Below are 27,682 nucleotides of genomic sequence, written 5' to 3' on the forward strand. Positions count from 1 at the left end.
CCTCCTCTCCACTCCATCAACGACATCTCAAACTGAACCAATGACACATGCTACCTCCCTTCCTTTCATACCAACCAAAAACTGACCCAGTCGACCTCCTTTCCTATCCACGATAGCAGGCACTCAAACAACAAACCCTGCTAACGATAAAAACACCCCCCCACCCCCCCCCCCCCCCCCCCCCCAAAAAAAAAAAAAAAAGAGAGATAGATTTTTTGGAAACGACCAGCCACAGCCGATAACAGGCCTATCCAACAGACACGGTGTTAACATTCAAACACCCCTCAAAAAATATATATATATATTTTAGAGACATAGAAAGCGTTTCAGTTCACTTCCGAAAGCCAAGGACGGTGTGCTGACACAATTGCCACGCTCCATAATACATAAAGTCTCCCTCACAACTCTCCTACCATCTTCTTCCTCTTTATGCAATACCTGGGTATCCCCCCACTCAGGCTGACAGTGATTGCAGTCTACAACATGGTTAGCTATTTCTGAATGCTGCGCATTTTCTTTTACCGCCCTTTAATGTTCCAGCAACCTTTCATTCAAACAGCGACCAGTTTGACCTACATAAGACAATCCACACCGCAACGGAATGTCGTATACCACTCCTACTTGACAAGTTAAATCAGGGTTTTGGTGTTTCTTTAGGCAACCCTGACGACCGCCCGAAAAGGGGGTTAAGCAACTTAAGCTTTCCAATTTATGTTGTGCCTTGAAAACTAAATTTACTCCGAACCTCTTGGCCACTGACTTCAAATTGTGAGATATTCCATGATAGTAAGGCACGCAGACCACATTTTTCACAACCGGTTTTTCTACCGGAGCCGAACTGAACTTTCTTAACACCTTGAGCATAACGCTAGAAATCACATCCTGGTGATGGCCCGCTTCCAAAAGACGCAACTTTTGCAACCCTATTGGTTCTCCAACGTGATGTACACATGACTTTTTACACGCGTTATCTACCACAGATGCGATTACACCCCTCTTGACTAACTTCGAGTGACAGCTGTCAGCAGCCAACAAGGGTTTTGCCGATGCCTTACCAAACCTCCAGCACAAGCCCTTTTGTGTGTGTAGTAGGAGGTCTAGATACTGAATCTTGCCCTGAAGAGTGCTTCCCTCCGTGAAGCTCGGAGTACAAGTGTGCCGGCTAGGAGCTCTTGCAGGCCGGTAGTCGGTTTTATTTAGGGGGGGGGGAAGGAGTTGCCACCACCGTCCCCCCCCCCCCCCCCCCCCCATCCCCCTTTTGGACCCGCCCCTGTTATTAGGCGCATGAAAGACAAAACGACCGACTGAAGATGATCGGAACGCAGTTATCTAGGTCATGAGTTCTGCCGAGCCTTTCCAGAATGTTGGGCATCTGTTCGAACTTCGGTTTACTAGTGCAGTGTTACCGTGAACATTACGTTCGTAGGTTTTTGCATTTTAAAGTGGGAGTGTCGCGAGCCTGCCGAGTTTCGAGATTTTCGTACCTTCTACTCGTACTACAGAGGCCAGCTTCGAGCAACGCTTTCACGAATTCGTACGAAAAACCGCAAGCTTTTCGTACGAAAAACCGAAAAACCGTGGACTTTTCGTACGAATTCGTACCTACGGGTAACAAAAACCGGCCTTGGCAATACCAGTGTGCGCCGTGTGCGCAGTATTTCCAACCCACTGAAGGTTTTTCCTGTCAGGTGAACTTCCCACACCAAGCGCTGTCGTGCTGTTTCGTAGTGCAGCGCTACACTTTTCTTGCGGCGTTCAAGGGAACTAAAGTTTGGAGAGCCATAGCCCATACCCTCCTTCCGTGACAGGGTTGGCTGTTAACATGGGTTGTCGCTTGGCGACCCTGGGCTGCCTGGGCGAGAGGGTGCTCCGCAGATTGTTGTTGTTGTTGAGGCTTCAAGCGGTGCACGATCTCGTGTGTTTTCTTTCTTCTCTCGCCGCATCGTCCGTGTCACGGCTTTACGTCGCGTTATGAAGTGTTTCTCGATTTGAAGTAAGTCGTGCCATCCCAAACTCCCTTTCAATTCACCGCCAATCCCAGCGAAATGGCCGACGAATGTTCCATCTACGTATCGCTGGTGCCCGAGAATTCATGCAAGTTCGAGAGGCATAAGCTTTCGCCAGTCAAACTCGACGACACTGTCTCATCGCTGCAGAGCAAAGTCGCCGAGCTGTTCAAAACAAAGACCGAAGACGTTGGTGAGTTTCCAAGTTCCCAGCTCTACATCCGCTAGTTTTCCGAGTTGGTCTGACTTGCTGGCGGCCTTGCTTTGTTGGTCGACCGCCTACGCAGAGTATTTCGGTCATCGCATACGATTTCTCCATGACACGCCGTTTCTGAAAGACTGCGAACATTTGCACGAAACCATTTAGGCGATGTCGTCGTTTGGTATGTTCCTAACTCTGCTGCTCTGGTGTTTGACTAGAATTCTCGCACTTACCCCTTCAATCCAGTTTTGGGTAGGGTACATATAAAAAGTACTTAAGTACAAAAGTAATGTACAAGGTAAATGAGAGGTTATGTATACTTCAAGGAAAGTAGTCAGCACACCGGGTGCAATGTACTTGAAAGGAAAACACAAAAATACAATTCACAATTTCAAAGTAAAGTACTTTTTAACACAATATTTTATGATAGTCTTTCATACCTCTATAAAGTGATTTTTGTTTCTGGCTGGTATGCATCGCTTCTGGGGTAATTGTGTGTGTGTGGGGGGGGGGGGGGGCGGGTGGTCAGTCAATTAATACTTTGTTCGTAATTGTGCATCAATTATTTTCGCAAACGGCGGCGAATATTAGATAGTCGAGTTGCCATAGAGTCGTTCGTTTACACTCGCTGACAACCATATTAATTATAAATTTAATTATATTTTTAATTATAAATTTAATAATTATAAATTTACCCTATTTACTTCTGCCTTAGACCACCATTACTTCTCTCAGAGAAATGATGTCTCAAAAGGCGATAATGCGTTTTCACATGACAATACACCTTTTTTTATTAATTTGGGGAATGTATGTTGACGTTGGGGAGGTGTACTTTCCTCGTACAGTACCAGAAAAAATACTCTATGCAAAGTACAATAACATACTCAAAGAATGTATACTTCAAGTAAAGTACACATTTTTAAACCCGCTCAAAATTGTACTTCAGTTACAATATACTTGAAGTACTTCCCAACAGTGTTTCGATGATTGAGGCTTGCTATGTTGAGCTGAAAGTCAGTAAATATCGCCTGCGCTAATTCATTGCGTGCCAAGTCTAGCCAATTGTAGTGGTAGATTTTTGCTAGCAGCAGTTTCGTTGTTACCTTTGTTTTTCGTGAACTAGTGCAGCGGGTGCTGTCAGTGCCTGTGCCCAATTCTAAACTCATTATTTTCCCTGAATTGCAGAGCTGGTGTTCCTGGGAAAGAGTTTGAAGAAAGACGACACGCTGGAAGCATGTGGGATCAAGAACGGCATGACAGTTTTTGTCTACCCACACCACGAACCAGGTGCTGCATCCAACCACTTAGGAAAGCCGGCCCCTCAAAGTCTTTCTCAGCATGTCTGAACACCCTTTCATTACTCTCCTGCTCTCTGTGTTTATCGTCTGAAGTAGGACAAAGCTATTCACAATGGACATATGAGTAACCTTCAGTTGTTTGGAAAGAGGGGGAGCCTGCCTTTCCACAGGTCTTTCTCCTGCCTTAACTGGTATGGTGTCATATGGTGTTTCTATATAACACATGGTTGAAAAAACCCCGAGACTGTGGGTAAACGACACAACACTAAAAAGCCTCTAATAAAGACTTTTTAGTGTTGTGTCGTTTACCCACAGTCTCGGGGTTTTTTCAACCATGTGCAATGTACACCAGCTCTTTTGCGCCCTTAATTTTTGTTCATAATTTCTATATAAGGTGGTGTGCTCGCAAATATGAGCGTTTCTCAAGTTAATCCCATTCATATTGCTTGTGCAGTAGTTTAGAGCACTTGAAGCAGTGTGCTGTGCATATTATTGCCGTTGCTGCTTTCATGTTGCAGTAACTTCTTTCACTCTTGATTAAGTGGCATTAAGCGACTGTGTGTCAAAAAGATGACCTGGGCTAAGGGCTGGCTTTCCACTCGGCACACTGTTCCCCAAAACATGTTGTCAAAGAAAAAAAAGTTAGCTTCCATTTGTGCGTCTTGATTTCCCAGTAAACTTTGGAGTCTACTAAATGGTTCCTTCGAGTACTAAAGCAGCCCGTGCCTTTTCCAATCCACATGTTCTCTTTTCAGAAAAGCCGACCTGCACGCTCAACATGCAAGAAATTCCTATGATTGCGTTTGGGACTGCGGTGGTCAACCCAGCCTTCCGGAGTGTGGTAGGTGTCTCACATGCTTTTTGTTTCTATGCGTCCCAATGATGATAGCTATTAAACAAGACCTGTTATAGCACTTCTGATATGCAAGGAATATTATGAGAGGTTTCCTTGCTACCTGGATATTAGTGCAGATAAAAATGGTACAGGGGCTTTAGGACCTCTCCTAGTTTACAAAGCACACAAGTGCTTTCTAAAACAAGTGCAGTGGAAGTTTCTTGAGACTTGTGCTGATGGACAGCAAGAGCATTACGTATGCAGTGAGAAAAACCTCGGAATGTTTCTCGCACAAATTGTTGCCTCCTGAACTGTTTAGAACAGTGGTCGGCAACCTTTCTGCAGCGGCGGGCCAAGGCTAGGTGGCGCAAGCTACCGCCCGTTACAAAGGGTATAGCCATTAACATCCATTATTCCATCCATCGAGCTGCCACGAAGCCGACATGGAAGGGGCCAAATGGCAAGACAGTGAAAAAGCAAAAAGAAAGTGAGACATACTCTGCCCAAGTATGGGGATGCTAGACAATGTGAAGTTGCCAATTGAAAGTGCTCCTTGTTCCTATCTTACCCCATTTCAGGTCAAAACTGCCTTGTGGTTCTTGAGTCTATGGGAGGAAGCGGCAAGGGGGAGGGGGGCATACTTTTCTAGTGTCGTATCTGTATAAAACTGCCTCGCAAGCTGCGAGTTGCCGACCCCTGGTTTAGAACGGCGTTTTTTCATTTCTTGTTGTGGCCATGCCTCCAATGCTAGCGAGGGGCCAAGAGCATATAAAAACTTTTATTTTCCTGACCTTTAGACATTCTCAGCTCAGCTGAGCACTGTGCTACACAAATTGTGTGGGTGTGTAGTTACCGTAAAATACCGGGCTAGCGCCCACTGAAATTTTGGAGATAATTGCAAAAAAATGGAGGATGAGCGCTTGTCTGGTCATCAATTTTACATAGCGTATAAATGTACTGTGCGTATTTTCTCAGATCTCACACATTTGGTAATGGGCGCTTAATGTGGAATGGGGGCGGATGCACGGTAATCTATGGTAGTGCTAACCCTCCTAGACATGGAACTTGAAAGCACGAAACCACTACATACACCGAAGAAAATCGCGAAAAAAGCGGTGATCATCTTTTTTTCAATAGGTCTAGCTGTAGATCCAGCACGTAAAGAGCATTCTTTTCGAATGAGGAACAAAAAATGCCTCTTGTACCGATTTCATTGATTATCGGCACTGGTGAATGATGTCCCCAAGTAATATCCTAATGCACAGACTTTTCGTAGAAGCATATTCCAGCACAGACACATTGAACTCCAACAAAAACAAACAAAATGCATGGTGGAGTTTTCCCGTGTTCGCTGCAGACAGAATTTTGAGTTACTCTGGTGGGTCAGATGCAGGTGGGTTATCGTACGAAACCACTATGGAATGAGATGGAGTAAATTGGGAACACAGCTGCATGCACATACGATAGCGCAGAAAATGGATGATGCGTAAGGTTGCGACATAGCACCGATGCAGCTGTTGATGGCGTGGTCGCAACGTAGTGCTTGGCTTCCTTTCGGTCTCGCAAGGCCCCCCCCCGCACTCTCTTCTGGAATCGTCCACTGTCAACCGTTCGAGTCACTTCAGCACGCCCTCTGCGTAGCTGACTTTTCTCTTCTTTTTTTAGGTTATTATTAAGTATGTCCCTCGTTGATGTGCAATCACCGATGTAGGCTAACGCTTTCATTCTTTCTGAATACATGATTCGAGGGAAGGGGCCGCCTTAGGGATATTGCGGCAGCCCTTCGGTCCTTCTGTTTTCTGAGTGCGATTTGATTTGCAGCTGCAGAGCCTGACCAAACCTGAAGTTCTCGAAAGTGTGATGGCGTCTACGCCGGCCCTTGCTGATGACCCCATCGCTGTTGGTAAGGGTGCTGAATTTCTCTTCTCGTGTCTCGACATGTGGTGGCGTATGCCGTCAGTTAAACCCTGACCCGCTTTTTTTTTTTTACTCCGGGCTTAATCTAGGGATTCACTACCAAGAAATTCCATTGTTTGCCCTTGTTCCCATTGTATCGCAAAGAGACAAGAAAAAAAAAAAAAGGGCTTCAGCCCTGCAGAAATATTTCTTTAAACCGGCCTTTGACAGCTTGTGGAGTGCACTTACCGCTTAAACTTTGGGATAAACCGCTTGTGGAAGTACACCAGCATGCGACCTCGGTCGCTTCCGCGTTGAAGCAGGGAATATTTCAGCTTCAGCTGTTCAATACAACGCTGAGAAAAAAATATGCTACAACGTGGATATCCGTTTGCGATGAGACTTTGTTGATTGTTGGCCGACATGTTTCATTTGGATGTGCCCTACTCCCAAGGTATTTCATAGTCTTTCCGAAAATCCCAGTGGCGTAGCTGCAGCATTTTGAACTCATCTGTGAGGTCACGGATCGCTCATCTTGCAAAGGAACTTCCAAGCACATAGCCTTCCCTTTTTAAGTATTATGAGGGGGCTACTTTCTTCCAGTTGGGGCATCTTAGCAATTTGTCTCAAACACACAGAGGGACACTGTCTAGGTTATGGTGCTGCCGTTGATTGAGTTGAACTTGTTTGCAATCATGTGGGTGACTGATGAAATTACATCTGACAGGCGTGCTGCTCTTCTATGTTGCATTACTCGAGATGCTGTGTGGTTGTGCATCACCATAGTTTCGGTGTTCTTCCAGGAATCCTTCAAGACCCAGAGTTGATGACTCTTCTGGCAAACCCCACGTTCCTCCGAAAGTATGTGGACGTTTTCTCACTCTTAGTTCTTATACGACACAAACTGAATTCAAACTGGTCCACTGACGTGCTCATTGATATCTAGGAAACTGACAATTGACGTCCTCTGAAACTGCTTTGCTAAAGGTGACCAGATTGCTTTAGATGAGTGCAAAAAAAAAGTGCAAAGTTGAAGAAGCATAGAAAGGAGTGAGTCTACCAAGAAGGAACCAGTTAAGACAGCTTAGCCACAGACCTTGTTGCAATGTGTGCGTAACGTCATGCAGTCTGTTGCTCGGACAGCGCACCGTCTTTGCCCTCTCCCGCATTCATCCATTCTCGTTTAGCAGGTAGAAATTCGCTTTATCAAGAGAAGACCTGGCACGTGCTTCCGTTCAATTTGATGAGCTGCAAACCCTTTTTGCAAAGTTTGCAGAGCGCACTTTGTGAAAAATATCTCGCACTCATCCGCTCTCCTCAGGCACTTGCCAAGAGCTTTTTCTATTCTCCAAGAGGATACTTCTCGTGGACTATTAAGGACCTAATTTTGCCGGATGATCGTTGGTTCGTGCAAATGCACACGTCGCCTCGTCTCAGTGCTTGAAACAACAACCATTGAATATCCGAAGCCTTACCTAAAATTGCGGAAGATGGTTTTTGGTCCTCCAGAAATGCTGAAGCGCCACCGCATCGCCCTCGCTTCTCGACATGATACTTGATGGTTGGAAGGGAAGGTCGCACTTTCAAATTGCGACTATCGTCGGGTACACCCGCTCACCAACAACCGAAATGGCGGTGGCAGAACCCACGTTAAGGAATGGAGGCTTGATGCTCCGAAGGTGCGTTGGCACTTGAGACACGCCACGGTCGTGTGACAGACTATAAGTCAGTGACAGGTTAAGATAGGAGTTCGAGATAAGCTCCTCCCACCTATTTCCACTTTAGCAGAGCGAACTCTGGAGGGGAGGCGACTTTCTCTCTGGCGTTCGTTCTGCTAAAACGGAAATAGGAGCGAGGAGCTTCTCCCGAACTTTTAACCTGTCATCATCTATTGGGGACGTGCACGGACAAGAACATTGTTTCGGTTGGCTTTCCATGATTGGCCAAACGCTCACTATGATGTGTTTAGTAGGACGAATTCTGCTTTCTCTAATGGAAATAAGAAGAATGCCAGACCATCAACTTTAAAGGTGTTGGTTTAGGAAGCGGTGACTGGGAGCTTCTATCGTGCTTTTGCGCACCGTCGAAATTGTCGCCGACGATCGATAGTCCCAGCCGTGGGATTATCGATCACCATGAGGAACTATGAGATGGAGCCACAAAGACATCTCGTCACTGATAGCTATGGGCGACAACCGATGTTTGCACAGTGGGTGATCAACAGGTTGCTACCGGCAAGTTGCTTCTCTGAGGTTCTCAGGAGCTGCTGTTAATTCCGTCCCTCGCGCTACGACTCGGGTTCGTGTTTTGTTGTCTTCCTGTTTCCGTTGTCGCGTGCGTCGTTTTCGCCATGAGAGAAAAACTTTTGATGTTGGCCCGAGTCCTTCGGAAACCGCACAATGAAAGCACGATTGCTACGCTGGCGTGCACCCTCTCGAGCTTCCACGGTGAGGTATGTGTAGACCTTTCCTGTGGCAGTCTAACGAAGCAATCTACAGCGCATGTCCCTGGTTTCGAGAGTGTACTTTGTGTTGCCCGGCTGTGCTTGGCCGTGGGTTTTCTCCTCGGTGCACTGTGGCAGCCTGCGTGGGCAGAATTCTGGACGCCGGTGGGGGCTAAATGGCCATGTTTTATTGTTTCCTTTGTGGCAAATAGAATTTCTTGAGACTTTTCAGAGAGCATTATACCATTTTGGGGAACAAAAACGAATTACATCACGCATCACTTCCAGGACGCCAAGGACTGGTTCAGCCGCCAGGCGTCTCAACGACGGGTCCAAAAAATCAATCTGAATACGAATGCTGAATAATGTCGCCTCTACTTGCAAAAGTTTGTCTCGTGTCGGTTGCAACTTGCCGGCATAAACACACCTTAAACATTGCTTACTTAGTGGCCCTCGTCGCCTGAAGGAGTTGCGTCCGATCACGTGCAAGAGAGCCCCAAGGGCACATGTGACATAATTTATTTTGGCATGTTTTGCATTCGATTGTGTTGTGTCAGTTTACAGACCCGGGTTTGACCCCTGCACCCACCTGTTTTGATCTGGATGAGGGTTGCACTGGCGTGTGGTTGCGTATCGCCGCTACATGATGCACGTTAAAGGGATACTGAACCGAGAGGTGGAGCTCACAAAACAAGTCTAGAGCGATAGGCGGGACACTGCGAAACCCAAAAGCATCACTGGTACAGCAATATGTCAAACGGATGGCCGTATTTTTGAGAAAGAAGTGCGCTATTGAACACGGCCGACGAGACATGTGATGTCACGATTCTTATTCCCTCTCCTCTTCGCTTCGTCCCCTCAAGCTGGTGAACCAAAGGTAGGAGTAGAGATGCTAGGCCGCTTCTCCTGACTCTCAACTGTTCCAGGAGGATATTGATGTCACATGCCTTGCTTGATCGCGCCTTTGTTTTTTAAAAATATGGTTATCCGTTCGAGATAATGATGTGCGAGTGAAGTTTTGGAGTTGCTAATGTCCCGTTCAAGGCTTCTGCGGCCTTCTTCTCCGAAATCTATATTTCAGTTCAGAGTCCCTTTAGAAACCCTGGGCTAGTGGTGGTACTGCACTGGGTTAGTTTCTTGTCCACAATGGAGACGCCAGATGCCCATTGGGGTTGACCAACTTCCCGCCGTCTAAACATACGCTCAGCACTATTACTTTTATGTTTGTTGCTTACGGGCAAAGAAGTGAAGAAATGACGACGATGATACTCTGGACAGGATGGCGGAGAGTCATCCGGCGCTCGTGGAAGCGGCGGTGCAGATAGCGGTGTCGTTTCACGAAGAGGGCATGGCCTCAGGGCGTTCTGCGACGCCTCCTCCCGACCCCTCTCTGGTGTCCTACTCTCTGGATGCCCTCAGTGACGACGACGACATGGACTCGGAGCTGGAACAGGTGAGCGTTCTCAGACGCCTTGTCTTCTCACGTCCAATTTAGTGGTGCCGTGGAAGAGCGGGTCATACCACACCGGCATCCGATGGCTTTGGTACGGCAAAGAGCCCACAGTCTTTTATTCTGTCCTGACTGCAATGCATACCTGCCAACCAAGGCTCCCGTATTAGCCCAGGGAAACCCGAATTTCAACCATCCATTTCGTACGGTTGTACGATTGACAGAAAAATCTGCCAAAAATCACAAATTAACCCCTTCCCCCTCTTTACCGCACTTAAAAGAGCACTGACACCACAAAGGTCGGACTTTTTTCTTTGTTGCCTAAAATAATGCAAGTTGTAGCCATACACACCAAAACAAATACAAAAAAAAAAAAAAAAATTCCACGCGTGTGCACTTTTTTTTTTCTGTTACTTCTCACCTCTTCACTTCTTTTTATTTGTGACGTGATCGATTATGAAACTTAGAAGCTTTATAAGCGACATTTCTGTTGTACAGTCGAATCTCGTTAATTCAAACTGAAGGGGGACCGAAAATTTGTTTGAATGAAGCAAAGTTTGAATTATCGGGAGTTTTCTCCCATAGAGAGTCATAGGATGGGACCTGCATGTTAGTTTGAACTAAGAGAGATTTAATTAATAAGAGTCAACTGTTTTGAATACCAAAATTCGTAAAACATCTTTTTAACACAGTTGCGAATGCACTGCGCCCTTTTGAAATATTGGAAATTGGAGTCCAGAAGTGGTGTTGCCTCCTGGCTTTTTATCCTTCCTCAAAAAACACGACGGCGCTCGGCACCTGTAGCAGAGCATGTAGCAGCGAGAATGATTGGAGAGTCGGGAAATCAAACAAAGTTCTCTGTGTTTGGTAGACTTGCCTCTAGCCTTGGACGTTTTGCTTCGTGTGATGCGACCTGCAGCTGCAAGTTCGTCGGAACGACGCCACACCTCAACCGAGGTACCATTTGAACCCCCAATGTCCTAGAGATGCTTGGGCTGACCTCATAATCGTCGTCGACGAAGTGTCGAGAAGGACTGTAGGACTGTGATCCGAAACCCTCCAATAGTCCTTCAGGAATTGCAGCTAGCCAGGCCGCCTTCTCCGACACATTCTTTAAAAACTTGCGCAGCATACTTTTGGCAGGGCAGCCTTTCACGCAGCACCGGCCCAACATGACCCCTTATGTCACTCACGAAAGTTCAGTGCACATACTTTTCGACCTCGCACCATTTCAAAGAATTTAAAGGGGCACTGAAGTCGATTGTGAGATCGTCCTATTGTGGTGACAAGTCAATCTAGACGCTTTAAGCATCCCAACAAACTCGGAAGCATAATCGTGTGGAGCTTATTTTGTTGGTAAAAGCGTGTTCAAGCATCGCAACACACACTTTTTGGGAAGAATTTTCTTTTGAGTGAGGTGGTCGACACGCTTGTCGGCGAGTTGCAAGCAATTGCTCCACCCGCGAAGAAAAAGAGGGGACTTATCCGAGCGTGTACCTATCAAACTCTCTCCGAAACGAGTTTGAATAAAATCATTCGGAATCTGTGTGTATTGTAGGGCTTTCATTTGTCCACATAATGTAGTCCACTAGAAAAAAGAGCCCACATGTTTTTCTATTGCCCCGAGATGAATAGTCAGTTTTGTTATACTATAGGGCTTGTTATATGTGGGAACTAACAGATTCTAAACAATTTAAGATCAAAAACGACCTTTTTCAAAAACGACTTCAGTGCCCCTTTAGGATCGCTGAAAGGGCCCTAACAGAACTTTGAACTCAAAAGTGAAGCGTCGTCTGCTCACAGTGATGGGCGGCACGCATAGGGAAGGGCGGTTGGTCGCGGGCCAACACGACACTTCCGGTTGGGACACTTTGGAGGCGGTAGAGAAACTGAGTTACAGGACATCTCAATTTTTGATGTCACTGCACTGGTGCGGATCGCGCGGGAGCTTCAAATTCGGCTTTTGGAACTTGTTTATTTTACTTCACAAATACTCAGTTCTCAAGCCTCTAATTTTGTAAGGGAAATGTCTAAGCATCGTTTTAAATTGTGTCGGATAATAAAAAAAAAAAGATTTTTATATGTCAGCCAGTGCCCCTTTAAGCAATGAGTTCTTGCCGTTGCAGGTGGTGGCAGCAAGGATAGCAGAGCCCAGCTGGGTATTGCTAGCATGAGCAGTACAATACAAATGGCACATAGTTGTCTTCGTTGAAATTCATTGTCAATATTTCTTAAAAAAAACCGCAACCCCCTTGCCGGCTTAGATACTCTCCTGAATTCAGTTTCTCCGAACTTGGCAGGTATGGGACAATGCCTCAATATTTATTGAAGGGCCGAAAGGAGCATTCATTGTTTCGAACCGATTGTTTTTGTCGCAGTTCAGAAAAGAAGGGAACTACAACCGGTAACGCTTTTATGCAAAGACGGCTTCGTCGACCTTTTGCATATGAAGCCCGCGCTCACTCCTCGCGTCGAGGCAGGCTCGTGCAACATTTTTCGCCCAGTGCGTCCGAACCGTCGGATAACGTCGCGCGTCTGGCGTCTCCCTGCTCCAGGGCATGTCGGGGGCTGGCGGGATGTTCTCGCCGAACCGCATCACGCCCGCCCAGCTGGCCGCCGCCCTGACGGCCGCGGCTGCAGCACCTGCTTCGGGAAGCCCGGCGTCGTCGTCTCCGCCGGGGGCCACGGGTAGCCCCCGGGTGCCCCCCTCGCCCCGCCTCAGCGCCCCCCCCTCGACCCCCCGCAACCCCATCACGTCCGAGATGCTCAACAGCGCCATGCAGAGCGCCCTGGGCAACCTCACTGTGCCCTCCGCAGGAGGAACACTCCAGGTGAGGCCGCAGGAGCAGAGCGCGGCCAGTCATGAGCTCTGACGCCGGTGGTCTTGAGAGAAAGGGTCATCATCATCATGTCTCTTTATTGTGCCCATAAACGACCAGAAGTCTGTAATGCGGCACTGGTATATAAAAGTTAAAAAAATAATCATGCCAAAATATACATCCATGAATTCATATGAAGAACAGAAATTCATTTGAGCAACTTGTATGCATCACTAAGAATAAAATAGCATATTATGCAATTGACTTTTGAATTCAACATAGTTATTGAAAATATCTAAGTTTTCATTGCCAAAATTATTGATGCATATTTTGCATTCTAGATAAAGGCGATGACATTAGGTTATTCTGAGTGCAAAAAGTAAAAGCACTCCTATTAAAACAAGCCGGAACATTAAAATAAACTTTGTTTAAAAGCTTGGAGTCTATATCATTATGAATTACTCTGTGCAAAAATACTATATCACGTGTCAGCCTTCTGGCAGATAAAACTTGAAGCCCTAATTTAGCCAAGGAGAAGTTCATAATTATAAAAATGTCTCCTGCCAAAATGTCTTTCATAAGCTATGCACACCAGGTTGGTGCATCATGGCCTATGTTGCTTTTTGTGCCATTAAACAGCTAATAATCAATCAATCAATCTATGCACACCAGGTGTCTCTGAAGAGGCTTTATTTGTGCTTCATCATGTGCACTAAGAGAATTCCACACTACCGAGATGGAGAGCAAAAAAATGGTGGAGGAACAAGGCAGACGACAGATTAGGCGTGTTTACCCAACACCTACCGTAAGATGTCAAGAGGTGGACCATATGAAATTGATAGCAGATGGTATAAAAATAAGGCGTAAGCTAACTTGCAATGTGTCATAAATAAAAAGTGAAAAGGTGAAAAAATGCTAGTTTTAGATTTTGTGATCCTCGAAACTTGCAATCGCAGGAAAGGGCTGTGAACCGAAGACGACCGTCCTTCCCACTCAGCAGTGTTCGCTCATCTCCTACCGTGGTTAGGTAACACCGTTTTTGCTGTGGTCGTCATTGGCCAGGGCCCTGCAATTACTAAAAGTAGGCTACCTTTTGGTGTTTCGGTAAAAGAAAATGACGAATCCACGGCAATGACATGCCTCACCTTAAAGCTCTCTGGTTGCGATGACTGGTGGTTTCCTCCTCTCCAGCATTTGCTCTGCGCTTTGTGCCCATTGACGACGGTCATGAAAGAGGGGCTTGCCCCACTGTTCTCAACCTGCGGCAGACTATAGAAAAACGCTTGTTAAAGACTGTTTGAAATTAGGGAGACCGTCCCTCTAGCCTCGTACCTCGTAACGTGACCTTCAGTTCCCTTCCGCTACTGCCCTCTCTGAGTGTCTGGGTATTTCGTCGGCTAGACTGGGGATGCTGAAGGATGCCTCACTCTGCTCTCTTACAGAGGAGAGAGGGTGTGTGGGAAAAATGTAAAAGAGCCGGTCATTGTTGTTTTTTTTTCGGAGGGAGTCTATTTTGGGCGGTTGAGGGAAAACCATGTCTGAAATGGGTCACCACGGTATTCTTCTCTTGACGAGCACATTCCAAGTGCGCAACAGATACCTTCCAAATAATATTTTGCCATTGTTTTTTTTTTTTCTGTTTATCAAAGCGTTGCCAGCGATCTAGGAACGTCGGGACTACCTTTAGACGCCGGCGTCTCACTTATCCCGGTTTTTGTGTCGTAATACCATACGTAATATCCCATATATGTATATTTTTACTCTGTTCATGGTGCGAATTTCGCCCAAAAATGTACGACCCCGTGTCTGTGTGTTGGTCTTGGAACGACCTTGCAATTATTGCAGTTGCCGTCCGGAACGGCCGGTGGCGGAAGCGTCGAGTCCACGGATCCAGCTGTCAACTTCCAGGTAAGGGATCCTTGTTCTTTCTTGGAGCAGGGTGGTGTTTCGGTGCTAGGTCGCTTGTATCCTCACGCTTTTGCTGCCGCTTGATCATTAGTCTGTGTAGACTACCGCGATGCATTTTTGTAGGAATATTGTGTAAGCTTTTTGAAGTAATAGCTTTATAGTTTGAGAACCCTGTGCATCCCTTGCTTTCTCCTGTCAATTTGATGTACAGTAAAACCTCGTCATAACAAAGTTGAAGGAGTGGTCGTAATTATTTAGTTATAACCATTAGTTTGTTATAGCCAATATCCATTTCTTCCCACTATTAGCAAGCAAGGCGAATTATGATTGCTTTGTTATATCCATTAGTTTGTTATATCCCATTTTGTTATAACGAGGTTTTACTGTAGTGGGTGCAACCAAGTGTGACAGGTGAAAAGACCACGCTTTCTTCGTGGCCCTTCCGCTCATTACTCTCCAGTTGGGAGTTCAACGGTGTCCCGTTGTGTTTCTGTCTGTCCTTCATCCGCATTTACAGTTTTTTGTCACTGTCATGTACCAAACAAGCATGGCTGAACATTTTGCGATACTAAATGTGTGAAGTGCAAAAGACAAGCAAGGGCATTGAATTTGTTTGTTATTGTCTCTGGACAATAACAAACAAATTAGTTACTAGTTCAGTCAGCGGGAGTTTAGTCTGCCACAGTATGGCGACATTGATAGACGAGTAATTTGGCCAGTGCAGTATGGCCGCTAGCCGAGGGTCTTTAACGTGCATCACGCAATTGTAAAATGGGACAAAAGAAAACAATAAAATTGGTCGGTTGTTTAGACAGCGGGGTTTTGGTCTACCAGAACACGGCGACATTGTTACATACCTGCCAAGTCTCCCGTATTACCTGGGAGACCCCCGAATTTGCACCAGTTTGTATGCTTGTACGATTTACAGCAAAATCTCCTGGAAAACGCAAATTACCCTCCCTACCTGCACTTAAATAAGGGGTTTTTGCTTTTGCAACAGACAGCTGCAATGATAGCGAGGCCCAGCCATATCTCGCTAGTATTAGCAGTGCAATATAAGTTTAATCAAGTTGTCTTCATGTATATTTGTTGCCAAAAATTAGCTTTAAACAGCCGCTATGTCTCCACCCCCGCCGCTTAAAAAATCTTCCGGATTTGGTTTCTTCGAGCTTGGAAGGTATATTGTTACCCCTGTAGATAAATTTGGGTAGTGCAGTACAACCGCTAGACTAAAGTTAAGGCAGTACGGCGGTATGCTCACCACTGGCATTTTAACAAAAATATAAGGAAGAGAAGAAAGAAGTGGGCTGAAGACAAAAAGGATGAAAACAAAAGAAATGGAAGGAAGAGGAGAAATCAGAGTGAATGCAGCGAAAAAGACTAAAAATTTTGCATTAAATAACGACTTCAAATTAAAAAAAAAAAAATGAAACAGACATTTACCAGAACTTGAAAACCCCAACACGCGCAGGGTGGTCATGTCTTCGTCTGCCTTTTGCACTTTATACGTTTAGTTTTAGAATGTTCCCAACTAGCCCGCCATAATATTTTAGTACATTTTGCTACATTGGATGCTTCTTTGCTCCTCAGAGTCAGCTGCAGCAGCTCCGTGACATGGGCATCGCAAATGACCCGGCGAGCCTCCGCGCCCTCTCCGCGACGGGCGGCGACGTCCAAGCCGCTCTTGAGCTCCTGTTCGGCGACTTCGGCGAGGGCGACTCCATGAATGCGCCCACGTAGCCGACCGATCGCCCAGCCCTTGGAAGAAACGCGCTCTGCGCCGTCTCTTCCGCATTTGTTTGGGGGGTGGGTGGGGGTTTTTGAGTCGAGACTTTACCGTTCGTTTCGTGCTCCCCTGGCGTTGTTGTTCTGTTTGAAGCTCCGCATGCGCGCCCTTTTTTTTTGTGTGTCTTGATCTTTCGACGACTTAGGACGGCGTCGGTATGGCCCTTCCTTGGCCCGTTCTCATCATAGGCGCACACTTGCGCCCACGAGCTGCGATTGGTTTTTGTTATTGTACTTGTGGGGCAACCTCGACGTCGAGAGCGGGAGACGAAGAAGTCCTCTCGCATCGCGATTCGTTGGGCGATCGGCCTCGGACAAGAAGCGTGGAAGGGGGAAAAACGGTGTTTTTTTTGTGGTCCTTGTCTCGTGATCTCCTTTCTTTGCTGCGACCTCAGCCCTTGTGACGTCCTCGTCACTGCAATCGAAACAAAAGAGTGGGATTAATTTTTGGGGGATGGTGTTGTAGGAGAAATGTTGGCAATAGAGCTGGCCAGCTTCAGCTACGCGAGTTCCGACAACCTTGTGGGTGAAAGTAATTTGACAAAATATTTTGCGATTACTTGCCGCAGCGGTTCATTTTCATGTGCCTGGTTGCCGTTGGGTCTGTACCATAGGTGGCAATGAGACTTGGGACTCTGCTCTGAGGCAACCACTGGTACATTGTTGGTCTGGTGTCCGGACAAGCTTACATCTGTGCTGGCTGGGCTTGGATGTTGATTCTGGCAAAGAATTGGCAGTATTGGCCGCAGAATTTGTCATTCTCATTAGGTTATTTCATTATACAACTTGACTTATGCTTTGATGCCATCGACTTATTTAAAGGGGCAATGTAGCAGTTTTAACTTGGAAAGAATTTGCAGTTTTCAATTTTAACATTGGTTATCTTACCGAATGGGACGCAGAAACCGCCTCATTCTCTCGAAATATCGCGACCCCGTTGCGTAATAGCAAAAAACGGGTATCTTTCGCAAATTGCAGCTGCGGGGTGGCGACCGTGGAAACTAGGGTGTAACGCACACCTGGGTGCATTATAATAAGTTGGCAAGATGTACCATTGTGTGCTCAATCTTACACCATGTTTTACCCCACATTACCACAATCACCACATTTTACAAATACTGTCGTTTCAGTGTGAGTATATGCGTTAAAACCCTCACGTCGTCAACAAAGTTGTATTTAGTTTTAGTGGCGCCATCTGCCCGAGGTAAAAAAAAACATTCCTCCCTTGAGCCTCACCCTATTGCTACTGTGTCCAACTTCCTTATGTCAAGGCAGCGGCTCTGAAAGAGAACCCGCACTGGAGAATCCCTAGTGCACCCGGGAACACCTCACTGCGCACGTGACTCGGAAGACGGTGCAAGAGTGGTTGGGAAGCGCCCAAAACGTCAATAAAGCACTGGCTAGGTCCCCAAGCGCCTTGGCCCGCACTCGAGAAATCATGGGAACGGTGTTCCTTCGGTTGCCTAGTGATTGGTAATTTCAGCCAATTTGATGCTTACATACTTTTACTTTTAGTGTAATCCTGAGTCATCCTGAAGAAACGTTGTGTAGAGTCCAAAAACCTGTCGTATCACTTTTAAAATTTCTTTTCAGTGTTGGTGTTTTTGAGACCGTGCATGCAATCCACAATTCAACCCTGCTGAGTTGCAGAAATCTCTTGCAGTATTATGATTCTCGTACAGCTTTGAAGACGCCAATGTTAACTTAGAAACGCTAAAAATATTACAAACAGCCCCGCTTACTCGGAGTTAAATCCTGGTTTTGCTTGTTGTAAATTCTCAGCTTTCTAAGCAATTCCTGATAAAATAACAATCACGAAAATGACACTATTGTAGGAGATTTCTGCAGCTCAGCCAGGTTGAAGGGCGGATTGCATGTACAGTATTGAGTGCGCTGACATTGACGAATTGACGAAAAAATTTTAGAACTGATATCACAGGTCTTCGGACTCTATACGACGCTTGTTCAGGATGACTCTGGATTACATCAAACGTGTGTAAGCATCGAATTGATCAAAATTACCGATCACTTGAGAACAGAAGGAACACCGTTTTCATGTGCAAATGGTCTATTGTTTGACAATCTTTTTTAAAAAGAACTAAAGCGCTCAAACAAAATTGGTTTTACTTTTTTTTTTATCCAGACGTGGCAGGGAACAACTCCCACAATTATTTGACTGAAGTCCAAACATTGTTGCACGGCCCCTTTAACTGCCGTATGCACTATAATTTTAAAGGGACCCATAATTCGGCGGTGGGTGCATGTAGTTTGGGTTAGTGGAAGGATTCAATATAAACCAGCTTCTTTTCTGTAGCTGTGCAATACTAGGCCTACTGATGATAAGCTTAAAAAACTTTCAGGTGGCTGACGTGTTTATTTTGACTGACCCTCGGAACAGTGGGGACACCGGGGACACTTGTTTTGTGGAAATCATGGTTTTTGCCTCCTAAATGGCAGTAGCGGTCTTGCTTTCTTTTGTAACAATGAATTGGTTGTAACACGATGAATTGGAATTAGCTGGAGTAAATGTGTAGCTGTTAATGGTAACCGTGCACCATTATTGCTACTTGCATGACAAATTGCAAGGAATGCCAGTCAGGATATTTCATGTTGGGGTCTATTATTACTACATTATTTCCCTAAAACCATTTTCTGTTTTGATGGTCTTTTTGTACCTAAATCCTAAAGCATAGTGTTACACCCTTACATACTTCAGACTTTCCATTTGTGGGTTCCCTCTTTGAAGCGTTGGACTAGCTCCAACATGAAATGCTCCCAGAGGACGCAGGTTCGAAAGAGCAGCTAATTGGGTACCTTTTAGCTCTGAACGCGATGAAGGCTGTGGTTTGAACAAACCTTTCATATGAAAAGCATAAATGGCTTAATATTTTTGAGCAGGTGTGTTACAGCTGGGATTATCGTCGGTGCAGACACCAAAAAGGCTTCCTTTTGAGTTTGGGATAAAGGACTACTCGTGTCGAGATCACGCAAGAAGTCTAAGTTCACACTTTCCTCCATACTGGAGAGTTTTCGGGAACTTATTGATGTATGGGATTGTGTTGAAATGCTTGAGGAGTGGGCAGACGTCAGTTATGCGAAATAGGTGTTTACGGTTGAAGTGAAGCTCGTACAGACCAGTTTGGAATTCCACTATATTTTTTGGTGAAAAAATAAAATAAAAATGGGCGTGGTGTTTTTCCAAAAAATCGGTTTTTCTGCAATCTGAGGATCGCAGACTGCTGTCATGAGATGCAGGAAATGTTGGGAGAAATGAACTGACTGGGTGACTTTCAGCAATGGTTTAGTTTCGGAAGCGGTGCAATGCCTGTTGTAAGTTGCTGCTTGGCATCTTTCAGAGGTTGCACTGTCTTGACATCTGAAAATCTTGCCCAGTCCAAAGCTACCTTTACAGGAAGTAAAGCTCTGGCACTCACAAAGTTTGAAGTACCACATATTTACTGCTTTCTTTTTCAGCCCTTTTCTGCTATAGTTTTCGGTGTATTGTAGGTTTAGTTGATGCAGTGTTATACATTCAACTCAGTCAATCAAGCACACAAGAACAATGAACGTGAAGTCAGATCTCAAATGCAGGCCTGGAATTTTTTTTTTTTAAGTATTGTGTGTTTACCTTTAGAAGTGCATAATACTTAAACATGAACAAGCATTTAAGAGTTACTTTTGCTTGTCCAGAGGCCTTTCTGAGCTTCCGTGGAATTTTGGTGCATTTTTTTGTTGTCTTCCGGAATGCATTCTGATCAATATAGTCATTCATTTTCTACTACCTTGGTTGCACTAGCCTAATAAGATTCACAGCAGTACTGGAGTTCATGTTACATGTCATATTGTTACATGGTTAAAGTGACAGTTACATATCACTTGCTCTGTTCTTTTTAGATTCCACTGCCCATATTTTTGGAGGTACTGTTGACCACATAGACACCTTCCCAGTCTCGCAGTGTTTTCACTCATAAAGTCTAGTTTCGTAAAGTTCTCACAAGTCTAGTTCCCAGCTCAGGTTTCGAGTAAAATTCTGTGTTTGGCCTATTTTATATGTGATTTCTTTTGCACAAATGTACAAAGGATGAACCACGAATAAACAATTATAACAAACATACAGATCTAAACTAATTCACAAACCGTTATATATATATATATATATATATATATATATATATATATATATTTGCAATGGTAATGAATTTCTAAAAATTATTTTAAAAGTTTTACTGGCAATGCTGAAGATGTGACGTCGCTGTTGGAGTTTGGGGGCTTGTTTGTTTCCGACGGGGTACAAGAGGCTTGATTGTGTGAAATTAATGGTAAAATCTGACGCCTGCAAAACGAAAAGAAGAAAGAAGACTGTTGTGTTTAGTCTGTCTGCTCGACCATAATAACTTATGTGCTCGACTATACATATGGCGTAACCTCCCTAGAGAGCACGGAAAATTTTAAATGTCTGACCTTTTCTTTTTTTGTATCTTAGCAAAACGTTGGCTCTGATTTCCAGGTGGTTCCTTTCCCGGTTTGGAATGCATACCCTATTTTGGACAAGTATAAGCGGAAGAAAAACTTATCGAGCATGTTTGCTAAACTCACACAAAATGAATAATTTATTTGTCTTGGGTACACCCCGGGTGTGTCCTCCGTCACGCCATCCAAGCGTCTGTCGTACGAGAGAAGAGAACAATGAAAAATGACTTCACAGTTAGCAATATTCAAAATTTCAAAGAAAGTATAAATTTTAAAATTTTATTGCCAGAAACCTATGACGGATCCAATGAAACGGCATTCGATGAAATGTCCGGTCCCAGGTGCGGTTGACCTAGTGCGCAGACAGAAACTCAGATGCCTCGTTTTGTGAAAATATGATAACTGAAAACCGGCATCGTCTTTCAGGCACGTGCGATCTTTTGCGGTTCCGATATAAAAAAAGGTGCAGGTCGATGCCAAAGTCACGAATCTCGATAAAAAGCCAAAGAAAATCTTGCCACAAAACCGACCGATGCAGAAAAAAGCTCACCGGCCTCTTGATGAATGCGGTGGAAACTTGACTACGATTGTCGTTTTCGGAAATGGCGTTCTTTTTGTATCTGGAAAAAAACAATATTCTTTTTCGTATTTTGTAGTAACCTGTGACCCCTGGTTTTGATGTTACAATTTGGGGGCTGTCTGTGATCTTCGGGTGCAGTGACGAGGTCATGTCGTTACAATTCATAGAACTTAACATTGAAGCAATGTCTCCATAGAAAGAAGACGTGTCCATCCCTTTGTTAATTGTTCCTATCCTGCAGAACTGTGGACTTCTGCTTCTCCATCCCCTATTGGTGTCCGTAATATACGAATTTTGTATACATCTTCGTTTATGTTCCCCACAGGGCCCCCAGAGTAGAGCCGAAACTACTAAATTTAAAAAAAATTGATCGTATAATTCTTGGGTCGGTTTATCTCAGCTTTATCTCTGTCAGTTTTGTGGTGAACTTTTCTTTGATGAGCTTTTCTCCCGTGAGCTTCTCGGTGTCGCGCTGTTCTCCGCCGGAGAAAAGCTCACTCAAAAAAAAGCTGGATGCGGAGAAGAGCTCACCAGATTTGATAGATGCGTTGAAAAGCTCACCTCTGCGAACCGACCTAACATTTTTTTAAGCCTTTCTCCGCCGCCCAACAGTAGCAGCCGACCAAGGGCTCATCGCAGCAAAGACAGTGCAATGTCTGCACGCTGAACCCGCACAGCGCGGCTCTTTGTCTCGAGTTCAGTCGTTGCGCAAAGTGCTCCAAGAACTTCTTGACCCTGGCTCGCGATGTCCTGCATCAATGCGCTCAGCTTCTTCTTTACAGCGGAGCTGTTATGGGTTAGTTTCCCCAGGATCGTGTCCCCCGCAAAGAAATGTCGACACAAAACTCTGGTTGCCGCCGTCTCTCATAGATGGCGGTAGCTGCCTAGAGTGTTGTGTTTGCCGGTTGTCCGCTTGCCGCCGTCGCTCATAGATGGCGCAAACTTTCGAGCCCTTCCACGCCTTCCACTCTGGCTTGCCGACTGCCACTAGACCTGTGCGCCGCCGCGCCGCGCCGCCGCCGCCGCCTGTTTTGCTCTCGCCGCCCTGCGCCGCCGCCGGGTTCCCCAGATCCAGCACGCCGCCGCCGCCGCCGCACAATAAATCCGGCGCGCCGCCGGCGCCGCCATCTTTTTTTTTTTTTTAGGGGGGGGGGGGGTTATTGGTGTTTTTTTTTACTGCTTCTATATGAGTTTTACCTACTATATTATGCATAAAAAATGAATAGAATGTTTTGCCTTTCATTTTTACTCCTGTAAATATACCAATAGATGTAGAAGTTCCATAAAAAACGAAGACACAGAACAAAAAAAAAAAAAAAAAAACGGACAAAACAAGTCTCAAACACCGTCTGTAGTTTATTTGAACAACGAACGTTGTTACATATACCTCAAAACCCTCACCACCAAGAAAGAGACACCTCCCCTTCGCTAGGTCACCGAGAGCCGGACACTCGGACAGAACCCATATGATTCATGATTCAGACATATCTAAATGATTTACACCACCCTGATGACCTCGCTTGAGGGCTGACCAGCCACATACGATAACAGGCAACTCCAGCTCCAGCACAGCCCTTACAATTCTGAGAAAACAGACACAAAAAAACGCTTCATGTCACTGTCCAATGCCAAGGACGGTGTGCTTGCTCAATTACCAGAGGTCAAAATATGCATGGTCTCCCTCAGAACTCTCCTACCATTGCTGATTGTTGGGCGAGTGTGTATTGTGCGTGAGAAAACATGATTGCGCTTTAAGACATAGACAGAGGAAGAACACCACAGAGCGCTTACTTTCAACTGATTTAATCCAAGCGCCTCAGCGTAGATACACACTGCGTCACCACACCACATCGCAACCAATCCGTGGCCCCGCCGCGGACTGCAAATAAGCCATCTCTTTTTCTGCAAAGTCAATTGAAACCACGCATGACTGCAGGTGCAAACCATTATTTGCTTCCTCCACTGTTCTCGCTAGGCACACAGATAAGACTGTTATAGAGATAATTGAGGCGGACGCCATCAATAGTTCCGGCACGTGTTGTGCACGTGTTTTATTCTGGCACCCCTGAGGACTACCCCGAAAAGGAGGTTAACCTTTCTAATTTGTGCTGAGCTTTAAAAACTAAATTTACACCGAACCTCTCTGCCATTGTTATAAAGTTATGAGAAATTCCAAGGTAGTAAGGCACACACACAACATTCCTTACAACCGGTTTTTTCCACAGGAGCCGGATTAAACGTACGTTCCTTACACCTTGAGCACAACTGTAACAATCCCATCCTGGTGTAATTGTTCAAATGGTTGTGAACGAAAATTGAGTTTGGCAGAAGGTGTTGTCGGTTTTTATCTAGAAATGCCTGACAGGCGTGGAGCAACAGCCCATTGTCACTCAAAAACTCTGAGCAATTGATTGAAATATTGAATCCGCATCATGGGAGAAGGTACGATGTGACAACTGTAGACATCAAGGACTTACGTTACTCTATGGATAAGTCGGAGCTGTTAATAAGGGCCAGGAAGTGGTGTGATGATAATCTAGTGAAGCTGCAGTCTGCCAATGGGATTGATGTAGATAGTTTTATCAGCGTTCTGGAGTTTCATTTAGAGTCCACTGCCGTAGACTTTGATGGTTCTCTTTTTATTCAAAAACAGGGTGTGTGTATCGGGTCGTGAATTGCTCCAGTGTTGTCCGAGATTTTTTTTTTAAACGAGACTTATGTACACGTTGACACGGTTGTGCGGTCCTTGTCGATTGGACCGCAAAACCCTGCCATCGCAACAGTCGAATTAAGTACTTATAGACCTACTGTTGCACACGGAAAAGGGCCTGTGCTGGAGGTACGGCAAGGAATCAGCCAAGCCTCTGTTGGCTGCTGACAGCTGTCACTTGAAAATAGTTAAGAGTGGTGTAATTGCGTCTGCGATGGATAGCGCCTGTAAAGAATCCCGTATGTTTTGGGTTGGTGAGGCAGTTGAGTTGCAAAAGATGCGTCGTTTGGAAGCGGGCCATCACAATGATGTAATTGTCAGAGTTGTGCTCAAGGTGCTGAAGGTTTAATCCGGCTCCCGTGGAAAAACCGGCTGTGAAGAATGTCGTGTGTGTGCCTTACTACCATGGAATCTCTCATAACTTTATATCAGTGGCGATCGGTGTAAATTTAGTTTTCAAAGCTCAGCACAAATTAGAAAGGTCAACCCCCTTTCTGGTGGTCTTCAGGGGCGCCAGAAAAAAACATAAGAACCCAGATGTAACTTTTCAGGCAGGAGTGGTGTAGGGACCCTCTCATTTCGTCGAAACTCGTTTCGTGAAATTAATTATCGCAGACAACATTTCATGGGCACACGTTTCACGGACACACGTTTTGGCAAATTGCACGCTGTAGGGACATCTCGTCACGCGTGTATCATACATTAGTAAGGGTTCTGATGGAGTTGCCTGTTATCGCATATATGGCTGGTCAGTCATCAAGCGGGGTCGTCTAGGTGGCAGGTTAGTGTGACCATGAATCTTTTGGATCTGCCTGAATGTCCGGCTTTCAGTGACCTACACTCTAAAAAAAGGGTGTATTCTTACACCTTTTGTCCCATATAAGACACCCCAAAACTTCAGACGTCGATCTGACGGTACTAACTTTCACGAGAGGCTTGATAGCCGTGTGGTACAACTTATTAAAATAGCTAATGTACGTTTTACTGACTACAAAAAAAAAAACAAAAAAAATAATAATAATCGGGGCTGCGAAACATCAGTGTTTTCTTTCTGTGGTCTTTGATACGTACTTTAGCTATTTAATCAGTTATATCGCTCCGTTATTAAGCCTCTTGTAAAACGTGTCGCCGTCTGTGCGCTGTGCGTCAAACTAAAGTTTTGGGGTGCGTTATATGGGACAAAAGGGTGTATAGTGATACCCTTTTTTTTAAAGAGTTCTTTTTTGGTTGTGAGGGCCTTGACGTATATATAAGAGCGTTAATTCCTTATTCAAATAAACTGTTTATTTTTTAATTTATTTATCAAAGTACCCTCAGGGCCCGGAGGCATTACAGAGGGGGAGAGCACATACATGAAACAAAGATGTTCGTATACGCGACGCGAAGTCTTACGAGATTTGGTTGTTGGAGAAAAAAGCGATGATTTTGGCACTGGAACGTGTACGTCTTGATAACATATATATAGTAGAATCCAGCTACATATATCTTAATTCTCCACATAAAGGTGGAAATTAGTAATGGTTCGCAAGGAGTCGGACTCTTTTTACTAGTGTTCTTGATGTGAAAACGGGTATAAAACCTGTGTTTGAGACTTGTTGTCTTGTGCGTTATTTTTATCGTTTCGTGTCTCCCGTTACTATGGAAGTTCTTCACCAGCTCGCCTGTGTTTTTAAAGTGTTATAACGGAATGAACGGTTTTGTAGACCGCAAAACGATTTAAATGAAATTTTTGTGAAATAATTTGATACAAAAGGGCTATATTCGCGTCCGTTTTTCAGGCTTCTTTCAAACGTATTTTATTTTGATCCACACGCCTGGCTTGTTCCTGTCACATCGTGTTTCTGGGGGTCCTTCTTTCTCGTTTCCACGCCGGGATCCAGCATCGGGGGTCGAAGTCGAGCCCCCATCCGGTCGAGTCGGGGAGGCTCTCCTTACCGGTCTTTGCCGCCAAAGTATTTGCTTACACTCCCGAGCTCAAAATCCTTGCACCCTCGCACATTTTGTAGATGTTGTCATGATCCTCTGTTATGCGTCTAGCCATCGTGGAGGGCAGCGTCGGCGTGATGCGCTTGTAATCGGAAGATCTGCTGCGGAGCAAGGCGAGTTGGTTGAAATCGACGTCAATCGCTGCAGGTTGTTCGTGAAACAAAAAAAGAAAAAAAAAGAAAGAAAGAAAGAAAAGAGCTATCGTGCGGCAGCTTGGCGGCAATCCGGTGTGCCTTGCGGGGTAAACCCGGAAATGGTGTAGGTTTGATTGTTCACGTTGGTGATGAATTAAGTGTCCATGGAAAAGCAGGCCAAGTTTCGAGGAAGGAACGCCGTTCGTGTACCATACCCTGTCCCTGACCCTGTACGGAGCATGGTCGATATTTTGCATCGTAGGAACGCTTCATGCTGTGAAGGTAAGCGAGGTTCGCGTTTGCAGCGTCGCAGTTCGCGCGGGACGTCGCCGACCTCGTCGGGAAGCGGGGAAAATTCCATTGCTCGACGTGGGACAAAGTTGAACAGGAGTTCGAACAGTGATGTCTGGAGTCCGGCGTACGGCTGCTGGTTCACTTGAAAGCTGGTTGCCTGGAGATAATCGCTCCAATGGTCGCTGTCGCCGTTGACGTTCTTTCGCGCAGACATGGAAGGATTTTTCCGTTGACGCGTTCGACAAAGCCGTTAGCTTCGGGGACGTAAAGTACTGTTAGGGATGCTCTGAATGTGCCTGTCGGCGAAGTACCGGGAAGCCGAACGAGAGATTAGGACCCTGTCGTTGCCGGTGATGACGGCTTGCGGCGTATCAAATGAGAGTACGAGTTCTATAAATCGAAGGACGTGCTCGGTCGACTTGTTAGGCACGGGGCGTGCGACAAGCGCGTGGTGGGGTGGAACGCGGTGATAAAATACCTGTTGTCGTCGGTCCTCATCTTGCGGAATATCTTGCGCCGCGGCTGCGAGCCGGTGACATATTCTCTTACAAACGAGAATAAACAAGACGCCGAAGTACCTGATTCTTCTAACGAACGCACTCTTCACAAAAAAAAAAAAAAAAAGCGTGTTTTTTTTATGGTTATTTGCATCTTGTTTTCCAAATTCAAACGACTCCTTTCTGTCTCCTCCTCACTCTCTAATTTACACCCCCCTCCTCCCCTCCCTCTTCCGCGCCACGCCGCCGCCGGTCCGTTGATCCCCGCGCCGTCAACACGCCGCCGCCGGAGGTACAAACACCGGCGCGCCGCCGCCGGCGATTTCTGACCGGCGCACACACTGATCTCTATCGCGTTTGCCCCGTTTG

At 45.6% G+C, this 27,682-nt stretch overlaps 1 protein-coding gene across 1 annotated transcript; it reads left to right on the plus strand.

Moving 5' to 3' along the window:
* Positions 1-1,805: 1,805 nt before the first annotated feature.
* LOC8030387 (ubiquitin-like protein 7) lies at positions 1,806-20,754 on the plus strand. Its single transcript, XM_029989388.4, has 9 exons — positions 1,806-2,199; positions 3,394-3,495; positions 4,262-4,347; positions 6,163-6,244; positions 7,041-7,098; positions 9,959-10,133; positions 12,686-12,961; positions 14,795-14,857; positions 16,448-20,754. The coding sequence occupies exons 1-9, from the start codon at positions 2,046-2,048 to the stop codon at positions 16,595-16,597; spliced, it is 1,146 nt and encodes a 381-aa protein (XP_029845248.2). The 5' UTR covers positions 1,806-2,045; the 3' UTR covers positions 16,598-20,754.
* Positions 20,755-27,682: the final 6,928 nt, after the last annotated feature.

The sequence above is a fragment of the Ixodes scapularis genome, unplaced genomic scaffold, assembly GCF_016920785.2.
Source record: "Ixodes scapularis isolate PalLabHiFi unplaced genomic scaffold, ASM1692078v2 PGA_scaffold10__122_contigs__length_95168666, whole genome shotgun sequence".
NCBI lineage: Eukaryota > Metazoa > Arthropoda > Arachnida > Ixodida > Ixodidae > Ixodes > Ixodes scapularis.

What these genes read in the sequence shown, in the direction of transcription:
- LOC8030387 (XM_029989388.4), top strand. Translation starts at nt 2,046, where the DNA reads ATGGCCGACGAATGTTCCATCTACGTATCGCTGGTGCCCGAGAATTCA. An exon ending in CTACCCACACCACGAACCAG is followed by an intron (nt 3,496 to 4,261) that starts GTGCTGCATCCA and finishes TTCTCTTTTCAG; the next exon opens with AAAAGCCGACCTGCACGCTC. An exon ending in AACCCCACGTTCCTCCGAAA is followed by an intron (nt 7,099 to 9,958) that starts GTATGTGGACGT and finishes TACTCTGGACAG; the next exon opens with GATGGCGGAGAGTCATCCGG.